This window comes from Peromyscus leucopus, chromosome X (assembly GCF_004664715.2).
Source record: "Peromyscus leucopus breed LL Stock chromosome X, UCI_PerLeu_2.1, whole genome shotgun sequence".
Lineage (NCBI taxonomy): Eukaryota > Metazoa > Chordata > Mammalia > Rodentia > Cricetidae > Peromyscus > Peromyscus leucopus.
In genome coordinates this window covers 137,172,453-137,185,152 of record NC_051083.1, presented here as the reverse complement: position 1 = coordinate 137,185,152, position 12,700 = coordinate 137,172,453, and the positions used below count along the sequence as shown (strand labels likewise).

Below are 12,700 nucleotides of genomic sequence, written 5' to 3'. Positions count from 1 at the left end.
TCTAGGCACTTTGGTGAGAGCAGCAGGGCGTCCTGTTTGGGTCTCCAGAGGCAGAGACTCTTGTGGCACAGCAACTGCTCAAAGGGGTTTCCTTGACTTTGCTGCTTGTTTTTCGTCCCCGATGCCCTCTAGGCTCTAGAACAGCGGCTGGCTACTGTCCCTTCCTCAAGTCTGGGGGGGGGGGGGGGGAGGTGGGGGCGTCGCTTGGCCGCTTGGGGCGGCGCTTTTCGAGCGGGCCCGCCCCGTGGCATCCCTAGCTAGACTTCCTCCTGCCGCAGGCGGCCAGCCCAGCTGGAGGAAGCAGCAGCAGCGGCAGTGGCAGCCACGATGAGCACGGGCGACGCCGTGTGCACGGGCTGGCTCGTCAAGTCGCCCCCCGAGAGGAAACTGCAGCGCTATGTGAGTAGGGGCGCCGACTCATCCCTGACCTTCGTGTCCTCGGTTCTCTGCTTGTGGGGTGGCCGCGCGTGGTCCTGGGGAGTCCCTGGCTTTAGGCGCGCCAAACGTAGCTGTTCCCAGCGCCCTAGCTGCAGGCGAGGCCAATGGACGACGGAAAGTGAAATCGCACGTCGAGCTGTGCTGCTGCTGCGCCCTGCAGCAGACTAGCCTGGTACCTCTTGCCCGCTGTGTTCAACCGCTTTATACTACCACAGTCAACGGTGGAGGGAGGTGGGTTAAAACCCCCTAAAGTCAGTTTGTTTTCTGGAGCAGCCAGAGAGACATCTCTAAAGGGTGTTCCATTTCCCAGTGAGGACAACAGGGTGAGGGACGGGGAAGTGGATAGTAAGAGGAAACCTGTGTGGGCTACTTAGTGAAGCTGTTGCATTCCTCTTGGACTGTAATGAGTACTGTCATTGTAACTATCGTAGGACACTCATGCTGGGAGCCTACCATACAGTGTAACTCTTTTCTCTTCATGTTCCTTCCCAGCATATTCTTGATGATGACACTATGCTTTTGTAGGACAGCAGGAACCATTGACATTTACTATTATGAAATAAGGGACACTTGGAAAAGCACATCTTTCTACACATTGTATGACCATCTTTAAGCTGTACACAACTCAAAAGTTCATTATATTTAGTGTTCTCAGGATAAGATCTTTAAAATATTCTGCATAAAGACCTAACTGCTACTAATCTGTCTTTAGCCATTAGCAAAGCAAGAACCACTTTAGTCCCCAGGGAGCTGCATATAAATAGATATTAGGCTTTCTTGCCCCTTTGTGGGGGAGGGGGGCTGGAAGTAGCTTGATGTATCCCTATCCTTCATAATTCCTAGTTTCCTAATTTCTCTGAGACACCAAACCATGCTGGTGGGAGCTATCCTGCTGAGGTTTGCACTCTGTTGAGGTATCCCACCCCAAATGGTGTTCTACCTGGTACTTGTGTTTATAGCTTTCCAACCGGTATCCCTATTTTGTCCATATTTCACTAGTACTTCTGTTTCCATATTGAAGAGCATGTATCATGTAGAAGTTCAGGGGTGGGATTATAAGAAGAGTGCAATAATGCATGGATACTTCTAGAATCTGTAACAAAAGCTCTTCCTGAATATCAAGTTGCCCAGTGCTCCTCTCTCCTGCCCCTCATTTCTGGGTTAGACAGTACTTCACTCTTAGGAGTCTTTGGAAATGTTTTTGTTGTTTGTGCTGCTAAATCAAAGAATGTTGTTCTATTTAGTATGTAGCCATCACAGATGCAGAAATATGAGCATTTCTTTGAATAATACTAGTATTCCCCTGCCCCCCCCCCTTTTTCTTGAGAAAGGGCCTCTCTACATAGTCCTGCCTATCCTGGATCTCTCTCTGTAGCCCAGGCTGGCCTCAAACTCACAGAGATCTGCCTGCCTCTGCCTCCCCGAGTGTTGCGATTACAGGTGTGTGTCACCATGCCTGGCCCTGCATCATTTTTTTTTTTTTGATTCCACAAATTCCTAAACACGAAGTACCACATCTGTCATCCTTTGCACCATCAAGTTGCTTCCCTAAGTTTTGGCCTGTTTTGAAGATGCACTGATACCGAGGAGGCAGGAGGCAAAAACCTGCTCCTAAGCCCTACATATGCAGGTGAGGCTTGCAGTGCTGTTCCCTGGGTGGCTTTCCTTGCTGCCCTTAATAAGAGTCATTTAAAGGATTACTGGATATTTGCAGAGTGGCACAAACTTTCCAGTAGCTGATTCAGAAAGATGATGAATCTGGAGAACAAGGTTTATGGATGATCCCCCAACCCCCACTCCAATCTTGGTTTGTATTTTGTCTTCAACAGGTTGGTTTAGAAAAGTTTATTAGTGTTTTATGATTTTGGGAAGACTTTGGTAGATCTTTTGTCATATGTAGTTTATTGTGGTGCTTTTTGTTGTTATTTTTGGTGAAATGGACCTGTGGTAAGAGTGGATAATGAATAGACTACAGATGTGTGGAGTATATGATGATGGACAAGACTGAAAATAGAAGAGGGCCTAGGTGCCATATTACCAACATTCTAAGGCGTAAACCTTGACTTTTTAGTCCCTGGTTGAGAACTTTTTTTTTTAAGAGACTGCTTTTTTTTCTATCCCTGGAAAATCCCTCGGATCGGTAAGGGATGCAGGAATCCCCTTTTGCCACTAGAGGGCAACAATGAGACACTTCGACAAGGTCAGGCAGTGCTGTTAATCTGTTTAATTCAGCTCTTGTAAGTAGTTTCTACTTCCTTCCATTAACTGGGTGCCATCTCTAAACTAGGCTCAGTGTTTGGTGCTCAGAAGAAATAGAAAAGACTTTATTCTATTCCTCACACATTCCATAGTCATAATATATTTAACACAGGAATGTAACAAAGCTAGTTAGAACAATTGGAACAATAACCCAGTTCTTTGTGTTGGCAGACCATCAATGTTTGTATTAACAAATGGAAGCTCGGTCTGTTTTGAGGCAAATTTTTCAGTACATTGTATTTCATTTACTTGATTATATGAGCCAAGGCCATCAGAAAGTTAGTTTTTATCATTGCCTTTTTTTTTTTTGGAGGAAAGTTGATACCTTTTTTGGGTTTCACAAGTAATCTAGACATTTATTCTTATCATCAGAATTCAAACACTGTAGGAATGAATAGAATGAAAAGTTCCCCCGCATCCTACCCTTCTCAGGATTGTCTCTAAGGACAAAAGATGTTAGCTGTGCAGTATTATTCCAGAAATTTTCATAGAAAATACATAATTTTCTTTTCACATGTATGGGATTGTCCAATAATTTTCTCTTCCTTTTTACAGCCTGTCTATACATTGTTCCAAGTTAGTGTATATACATTGACTTCATTTTCAAACCACTGTGTAATATTCCTTATAATATATTTATTATAACTAGTTTTCTGTTGATGAACTTTTAGCTTACTTCTATTCCATTGGTTTAAGTAATGTAATTGCTTAGAGGGTTAAGGAGATGGCTAAGTCAGACCTGAGTTTAGGTTCCCAGCACCCATGTAAAAGCTGGGCACATGATGTATACCTATCATGCCAACAATGAGAAGGTGGAGACATGAGGACCCTGGGGCTTGCTGGCTGTCCAGTCTAGCTGAATTGGTGGGTTCCAGGCTCAGTGGGAGGCACTGTCAGAAAAAATAAAGTAGAGAAGTGATTGAAGAATGAAATGCTACACTAAGCTAATTTATTAACTTGTCAACATAACACTAAGAGACAGGTGTTGCCTTTGCCTCTGGATACAAAATTTTTTGTTGGATATGCAATATGTAAATATTTTCTACCACTCTGTAATTTGTCTTTTCTTTCTCTTTACAGTATTGTTTTTTGGAACCAAGATTTTATTTTATTTTTTTTTTATTTGAGACAGGTTCTCATACTATAGTTCAGACTGACTTAGAATTCACTATGTAGTCTACATTGGCCTCAAACTCATGGCAATCCTTCTGCCTATGAAATGCTGGAATTAAAAGCATGAACTACCATGCCCAGCTAAGACTTTAACAAATGTGAAACTCAGAATATCAGATTTTGAATGTCTATTTTATTGACCAACTATTTGTTCATTTCTATGCCAATATCATGCTTTGTGATAAGCATAGCTTCATAAAAATTTAGTTTCAGCCTTCTATCTTTGTTTTACTTTTTCTGAGTTGGTTTGGCCATTCTAAGTCCTTTGTTTTTCTGTAATAATTTTAAAATTACTTTGTAAATTGGTTTTACTGAGATTATATGCTACATCCTTGCTTAAGTCACTTATTAGTACTTGTGGCCTTGCTTGTACTTAGAAATTGCAGTATGATCAGTGTTTTATAGAAATGATGAGAAAAGACATCCTTCACATCTTAAGGATAACAGCATTTAATTTTTTAATTTCAAGTATCAGAGATCTGCCTGCCTCTGCCTCCCAAGTGCTGAGATTAAAGGCAGGCATCACCACCTCTCAGTTTACTGAGATTTTTAAAAATGTGAATTGATACTTTTTTTAATCTATAAAGTAATAATTTGCTTTTTTTCTTTAGTCTGTTGCTATGGTGGCTTCCTGACTTTTTATTTAATTTTTGCTGTTTTTGAGAAGGATCTTGCTGTGATTTCTTTCTTTGTGATACTGGAGATGGAACCCAAGGGCTTTCCACATGCTATTAGTAAGCACTCTATTACCAAGATACACCCCTAGACTTCTTTTTTTTTTCAATGCTGAGGCAGCTGTGAACTCCCTGGATAAACTTCACGTGGTTGTCATGTATTCTTGGACTTGCTTTGCTAGTAGTTTGCTGAGGGCATTTGTACTTCCGTTCATGGTAGATATGGACAGTTTTCCTTCTTGTATGTGTGTGACTATCTTTGTTTGGTTCTGATATTAGCATAATGCTAGCCATGTAAAATAAAAAGGGAAGTGTTCTCTCCTCTTGCAATTTTCTGAAAGATATTTCATACAATTAGTATTCTTTCTTCTTTAAATATATCTCATTGAATTCACCACTGAAACAATTTGAAATTGACCATCTCTTTCTGGGAAGGGTATTTATTAACTTAAAATTATATTTCTTTAAATAAGTATTTAGAGGATTCATATCTTCTTGAATGATCTGAAGTAGTTTAGCCTGTCAAGGCTTTTCTTAGTTTCTACTGAATTGTCAGATTTATTGAAATTAAGTTAGTTCTTGTATTCTTTCTTGTCCTTTTCCCGTACAGAATCTGTAACAGTGCTTTGTTTTTCATTTATTATTCTGTAACTTAGGTCTGTTTTTTTGTTTTTCTCATCACTCTAGCTAGAGTTTTGTTAAATTTTCTGATACTTTCTAGGAACTAGCCTTCATTTTTGTTGATCCCTACTATTTTCTTTGTTTTTAATTTCATTGGTTTATTTACCCATATTTATTATTTCTGATTGTTTTGGCCTTAATTTTATTGCTACTCTGGCAAGTTTCATTAAATTAAAAATATTAATTTTATTTGTTGAGCTTTGAGATTTGGCTAGCAGTCCCTAAATCAGGGGAGCAGTCTGTGGGAGTCTCACGCTTGTTGCCCAGACCCCGATTGTCCTTGCAAAGGAGTTCTTCCCTTATCACACTGGCCCCTAAGCTCAAGGAGACTGTAGTTTAAGATGGCCTTGAACTTGCATTCTTCCTGCCTCATCCTGCTGAGTAGCTAGAATTGTAGGCCAGATTCAACTCTTTCTTCGTCTTCATCCTCCTCTTCCTCCTCTTCTTTCTTCTCTTCTCTCCTCTTCCTCTTCCTCTTCCTCTTCCTCTCTCTCTCTCTCTCTCTCTCTCTCTCTCTCTCTCTCTCTCTCTCTCTCTCTCTCTCTCTCTCTTTTTTGAGACAGTGTTTCTCTGTGTAGCTATACTGCCCTGAGACTCGCTCTACAGACCAGGCTAGTCTCGAACTCAGAGAACCGCCTGCTACTGCCTCCCAAATACTGGGATCAAAGGTGTGCACCACCACCACTTGGCCAGTTTGCCCATTTCTCTTTGTGGTTTGTTTTGTAAAAAAAAATGTGATACTTTTTTTGGGACAAGAGAAGTAACTCAGGCCTTACTTATGGTGCCCAAATCTTCTTTCAATGAGCTATACCTCTTAAATTATATCTTTTTGTGCTGATCCTCATAGAGTCAGTTTCTTGTGGTACTCATAGAAGTGTTTCACTGTCTGTTGGGCTTATTCTATGGTTGCTGGCCTGATAAGTACTTGATAGGAGTTGTGGAGAAAAAGCCTGAAAGAATTCAACTCCCCTATACTTACAATGTACAAGAGCCCCACCTTTTCCCAATATACCCCACCTTCTTAAACTGTGGGTTATCACACAATATAAGGTTGTATAATTGAATGTGGATATTGAGCAAAATTTGGCAACAGTAAAACCTTACTAAATGTGTACCTATCAAAAATTAATTAAAAACAAATGAATAATGAATTCAATGTGTTTCTGGCAGTGCTTGCATGCTGTATCCTACAACTTTACTGAAGTTTTGGCTCTGAACATACGTGCATACTTTTCATGTGCAAGTCACCACATCAACAAACACTTTCTAAAATACCTTGGCACAGGTTATTATGCCATTATTATGTTATAGAGTATATTATTTCTACAGTTCATAAATTTTTTCTGCTCTTATAGAAAGATAATGACAAAAAAATTAATTTCAATATTTTCCAATTGCATTTCTCATTGTATATCTTTGCATTGTATTATGTTAGAATCTTTGGTCTTAAAAATTGCTGTGTGCTGGCTTGCATTTCATAAAAAAATCATTAAATAAAATTTGACTTAGGATTAGTACAAAATTTCCAACAATTTCACGAATGGCCCTAAATTTTTGTCATTTTTTACTACATATTTATGCAAAGCAATATTCTCAACATTGATGATTATAAAATCAAAGTATCAATCACCTCTGAAAAATACTCTATCATGAAGAATTAAATATTCAGGTAAATTTAATTTTTATATTTATTTGGTATGTGTATACAAGAACATGAGCATATGTGCACATAAGAGCCATAGTACACATTATGAAGGTCAAAGGACAACTTGCAAGTGTCAGTTCTCTCTTTCCACCATGTGTGTTCCAGGGATCCAACTCAGGTCTTCAGACTTGGTGACAAGTGACTTTGTCTACAGAGCAGGCCAAAGATTTAATTCTTTATTTAAAAATAAATAAGCATATACATTACATTAGTATGAAAATTTGCTTTCATCGAAGTAAATGATAAGATTATATGTATACCAAAAACTTTAAAAATATTTTTCTTTATCATTTATTATCAATGGATGCTTGATTTGTATACCTATTTTACATACTTATGTGCTGGTATTGAATAAAAAATTCTTGGATGAAAGGGGAGAATCACAAGTAGAAAAAAAGTTTAAGAAGCCCTGCACTGGACTACATGCTGCTTTCAACTCATTGTTTCAGCTGAATTTTTCTTACTGACACAGTAATCACTGACCAGGTAAGCAAGTGCTATTTTTTTTGTCCCTCCCTGCAGGCTTCTGTATCTCCCCATATTTCAAATTCATAAGCTGCCTTGTAACCTGAGATCTTTTAGAATTGTTTGGCTAATTGGCTCATTTTTTCTTAGTTCTATGTATTTGTCATTTTACATTAATGTTTAACATTTTCATTTAAAGCATTCTTTTTGTAGGTGGCTATAGTTAATCGTGCTTCTCTATTCAATTTGACAGCCTTTTTGTTTAGATCATTTACACTTAATGTGATTGATTTTTAGTCTGTCTTGCTACTTGTCTCATTTATTCTTTGTTTTTATAGGAACACTCCTTTTTGGATTAATATTTTTTCTTTTTTGAGACAAAATCTCACTGTGTATCACTGGCTGGCCCAGAACTCATTATGTAGAGCAGGCTTGCCTTACACTCAGACACCCACCTACCTTTGCCTCCTGAGTATTGGGATTAAAGGAATGTGCCACCATGCCTAGTTTGGATTAAATTTTTTTATGATTCCGTTTTATCTTTTTTTGTGGTTGTACCTCTGTGTGCATTTGTATCCTAGTGATTGGTTTAGGGTTTTTAAAAATACTCACAAGCACTTTCATTGATGTCATGCTATTATTGTCATGCATTTTACTTGTACAAATGTTATAATGGCCTACTCTAAACTGCCATATTTTTGCCTTAAAGGTATAGCTACTTTGCTTCTACTCACCTGTTTACCACACCTGGAATAATTTATTTCTTTTTTACATCCACAGTTACTTTTAGAATAATTTTTTCTGCTCTGTAAGTCTACTATTAATAATTCTTCACTTTTGTATGACTGAAAACATCTTTATTTATGTCAATTATTGCACTGGAGCTTAGTTTAGTTAACAGGTCAAAAAATGATTTACCTCAATTTTTGATTAATATTTTTGCTGGTAAAGAATTTTTTTTTCTACTTGACACAGCATCTCACTGTGTAGCTTTGGCTGTCCTGGAACTCACTATATAGACCAGTCTGGTCTCAAACTCACAGAGCTCTGCCTGCCTCTGCCAGCCAACTGCTAGATTCAAGGTATGCACCATGCCTGGCTATTTTAATTTTGATTGTATATGTATGTGTATGTGTGTACATATGTATGTATGTATGTGTGTATGTATTTATGTATGTATGTATGTGGATGTGTGTATGACACCGCATTGCCCTTGGAGGCCAAAGGTGTCAGGTTCCCTGGAGCTGGAGTTACCAGTGGTTATGAGCTGCCCAACTTGAAAGTTGAGAACTGATTTTGGGTCCTTTGCAAAAGCAGTATACATTCTTAACCACTGAGCCATCTCTCAGCTTCTATCTTTTTTGAGAAAGGGTCTTATTGTGTAGCCCTGATTGGGTTGAAAATCACTAGGTTAGCCTTAATCTCAAGGGGATCTCTTGTCTGTTTCCTGAGTGCTGAGATCACAGGAGTAAACTACCCACACAGCATTAAATTTGATAGCTTCAGTGTTTCTTTACCTTGATGTTATTTCTTTTCTTCATTCAGAGAAGCTGAGCATTCTCATTTTTCCTTTCTTCCCTTTTACTTTTCTTTTCTTTGTGACAGTCTTATGCAGCCCAGGCCTTGAACTTCTGATCATCCTCTCTCTACCTCCCAAGCTCTGGTATTACAGGTATGTGCCAGGATAAAGAATTCTTCCTTTTGAATATTTTAAGGTGTTTTCCAATGTGCACATCATGGTGCTCATTGACCTTGGATATATGGGTCCATAATTATTCCTTAGTTCCAATTATACTTTAAATATTTATTCTTTTGGCGGGGGGAAGGAAAGGTTTATTTGGTTCACACTTCCACATTACAGTCCATCACAGAGCAAAACGAGGGTAAGAACTCAAGCAGAAACCATGGAGGACTGGTGCTCGCTATCTCTCTCAATGACTCATGCTTAGCTAGTTGTTTTATTTGATTTTTTTTTTTCATACAACTGGGACCACCAGCCCAGGGAATAGTGAGTTGGGCTCTCCTACAGTCAATTAACAATCAAGACAACTCCCCTGCAGGGTGTTTACCCACCAACCCCACAGCTCCCCAGAGTTTTCTTGAGTGCGAGCAGCAGGAAATATTAGATAGAAGGATTTAGAGTGTGGAGATAAACAGATAGAAAATAAAGGATAGCCTCGAGAGGGCCTGGAACTTTTTCCAACGGGGCCCCACCTGTCTCTGCCCCAGGGTTTTTATAGAGACACCAAGGGGCGGAGCAAAAGACCTCCTCCCCCAGCACAGCCAAGTGCAGACCATCTCAGACACCTGCACTCAGGCCCGTGGTCCTAATCATCCTCTATGTGGACCTGCTGGGTAAAGCCACTAGGAACCTGAAAACGGGCTCCCACAGGTCCCCCTTTCTTAATATATATATATATATATATATATATATATATATATATATATACCCTAATTAAATATTTATTCTTGAGTTCATCACTTTCTTTTAGCTTGGAGACTCCAATTACACCTATAGTAGGCTGTTTGTTTCACACCTCACCGATGCCATATTCTCAGCACCTCTTTTGATCTGAGTATCATCATAAATGTGAGGAATTGCTTAGTGTTTAAAGTTTATTACTTTCTTTTCTGCACTGTTTAGTCTGTTGGTAATTCTTTTGGGTATATTGTTCAGTATTTTATGTCTTTCCTTAATATGTTCATGCTTTCCTCTTATTTCTTGAACATATATTAACTGTCTTAATGCTTTTGTCTACCAATAAATGATACAGCAATTTTTCTTTCCTTTTGGAAAGAATAGCATGTTCCATATCATTGTATCTGTAGAAACTTAACTTCAGGCCTCAGGCCTCTGATATTTATAGAATGAATCACACACTTTCTGGCATGCAAAGTTTAATAAAAGATACTCTACTTTGTGCTGAGCAGGCCTAATCAGAATACTGTCATTATTATAGTATTTTCTTTTCTTTCTTCCTTTTTTCCCCCTTTGGTTTTTCGAGACAGGGTTTCTTTGTGTAGCTTTGGAGCCTGTCCTGGAACTCACTTTGTAGACCAGGCTGGCTTCGAACTCACAGAGATTCGCCTGCCTCTGCCTCCCGAGTGCTAGGATTAAAGGCATGTACCACCACCACCTGGCTTATTATAGTATTTTCAATGTGATGCTTTGTAACATTCTGAAGTTATCAGTGTCTCTGCTGACTAGATTAAATCAGGCAGCAGCAGACTTTACATACTTGAAGCAAGATCATAAGGTTGTATTATGTCTCTGAGAGTTGAAAGTGATTGCTTCAGCTGTCCCTGCAGCTTGATAAAAAGATAAAAACATTTGGCAGATCAAAAGCTGTATACAAGGTGTCAGGGCTGTGTTTATTTGGTTTAGAAAACAAATCATGTCTGGAAGAGTAGCTATAACAGACATCATTACTATATAATGTTTGTCTTGGAGTTTTTTTATTGCTGTGAAGAGATATTATGACCACAGCAACTCATAAATAAAAACATTTAATTGAGGTGACTTGCTTACAGTTTCAGAGGTTCAGTCCATTATCATCAGGATGGAGAGCATGGTGGCATGCAGGCAAATGTGGTGCTGGAGCTGAAAGTCTTACATCTTGCATACAATGGAAGTTGACTGATACACTGGGTGGTATCCTCAACATAGGAAACCTCAAAGCCTGCCCCTACAGTGACATACTTCATCCAACAAGGCCACACTTTCTAGTAGTGCCACTCCCTTTGGGGGGCATTTTCTTTCAAACCACCACAATGTTTATGATAACATACTCTTTATGCACATTCTGTGCAAGTCAAACAGGCATATCAAACTTTTACATCTCTCAAGTGATTAATGGTGGCTAATTGTGTTGCAATATTGCTTTGAATTAATATTTTGGTAATTTGTGACTTTTGTTTACCTAGTATTATAGCCATCACTCCATAGATGAGGACTGGTGTGCAAATTTGATCAACTGACAGTAATATTACTTGTTCCAATTACAAGCTCAGAAACGTAGAAAATGATCATAGATCTGTTGTGTACTTGCTCAAGTGGAATTAGTCATTACTTCATGGAACTGGAGAGATGGCTCACTGGTTAAGAATATATATTGTGGGGCTGGAGAGATGGCCCAGTTGTTAAAAGCACTGGCTGCTCTTCCAGAGGCCCCAGGTTCAATTCCCAGCACCCACATGGCAGCTCACAACTGTCTGTAATTCCAGTTCCAGGGGATCTGATACCCTCACACCAATACACATAAAATAAAGTTTAAAACATATTCTTTTTTTAAAAAAAGTATACATATTGTTCTTACAGAAGACCTGAGTTTGGTTCCCAGCTCTCATATCAAGTGGTGCACAAATGACTGTAACTATAGCTATGGAGCATCCTCTGGCCTTGTGCTCATACACATATGCAGACACAGACATTTGTGTAAATAAAAATAAAAATTAAATTAAAAAATTGTCTATTACTTAGCCTCCATAAATTCTTTTGGCCTATTTGTAGTCACTCTCCAGTCCCATCCCTAACTCCAGGCAGCAACTGATATCTTTCCTGTCCCTACTGATTTGTGTTTTGGGGACATACCGTATAAATGGAACCCTAGAGTATATGATTCTTTGTATATGCCCCTTTCCTTTAGCAGTGACCACAGTACACGTTCTAAGATTCAGTTAATGTAGAAACTGAGACCATTGGTAGGGTTGCATGATGCTCAGCTCTATGGGTATAGCAATATGTCAGTAGGAGCCATTTTATTGCTATATTACTTTAGTGGAATAATAGTGATAGGTTTTCTCTAGGCCCACGACCTATCTAGTCTCAAGAACTTAGCCATTCTAGCAGTGTTGCATATGGGTTCTGTCTCATGGAGGAGCCTAAAATCAAATGAAAATATGGTTGATTACTCCCACAATATTTGTGCCACTATTGCACCAGTATAGCTTGTAGGCTGTTGTAGCTTATAGGGCTGAGTAAAAAATTGAAGATTACTTTTCTCATCCAGTAGTGTGCAAAATAACTTCCAGCATCATGAACATTAGTCAGGGTGAAGTTGTGTACCAGCTCAATCTTTCCATGTTTGATGACATAAGTTGTATCTCTAGCAATAGGGCCTTTCTATCAGGTTATGGAGAATAACTAATAGCCTTGGTAATAGCCCATATAGGAACTTTTTAATTTGATGTGATCCCATTTGTCAGCTTTTTCTGTTGTTTCTTTCTTTTTCTTTCTTTCTTTCTTTCTTTCTTTCTTTCTTTCTTTCTTTCTTTCTTTCTTTCTTTCTTTCTTTCTTTCTTTCTT

The 12,700-nt window shown here is 38.8% G+C and overlaps 1 protein-coding gene across 3 annotated transcripts in view; it reads left to right on the top strand.

Moving 5' to 3' along the window:
• The first annotated feature begins 281 nt into the window (after positions 1-281).
• Gab3 (GRB2 associated binding protein 3) overlaps positions 282-12,700 on the top strand; it is a 110,151-nt gene continuing 97,732 nt past the window's right edge. For all 3 annotated transcript variants that reach the window (XM_028888576.2, XM_037199369.1, XM_028888575.2), the window contains exon 1: positions 282-399. In XM_028888576.2, the coding sequence (XP_028744409.1) occupies positions 328-399 (72 nt within the window). In that variant the 5' untranslated portion in view covers positions 282-327. The remainder of the gene's footprint in view (positions 400-12,700) is intronic.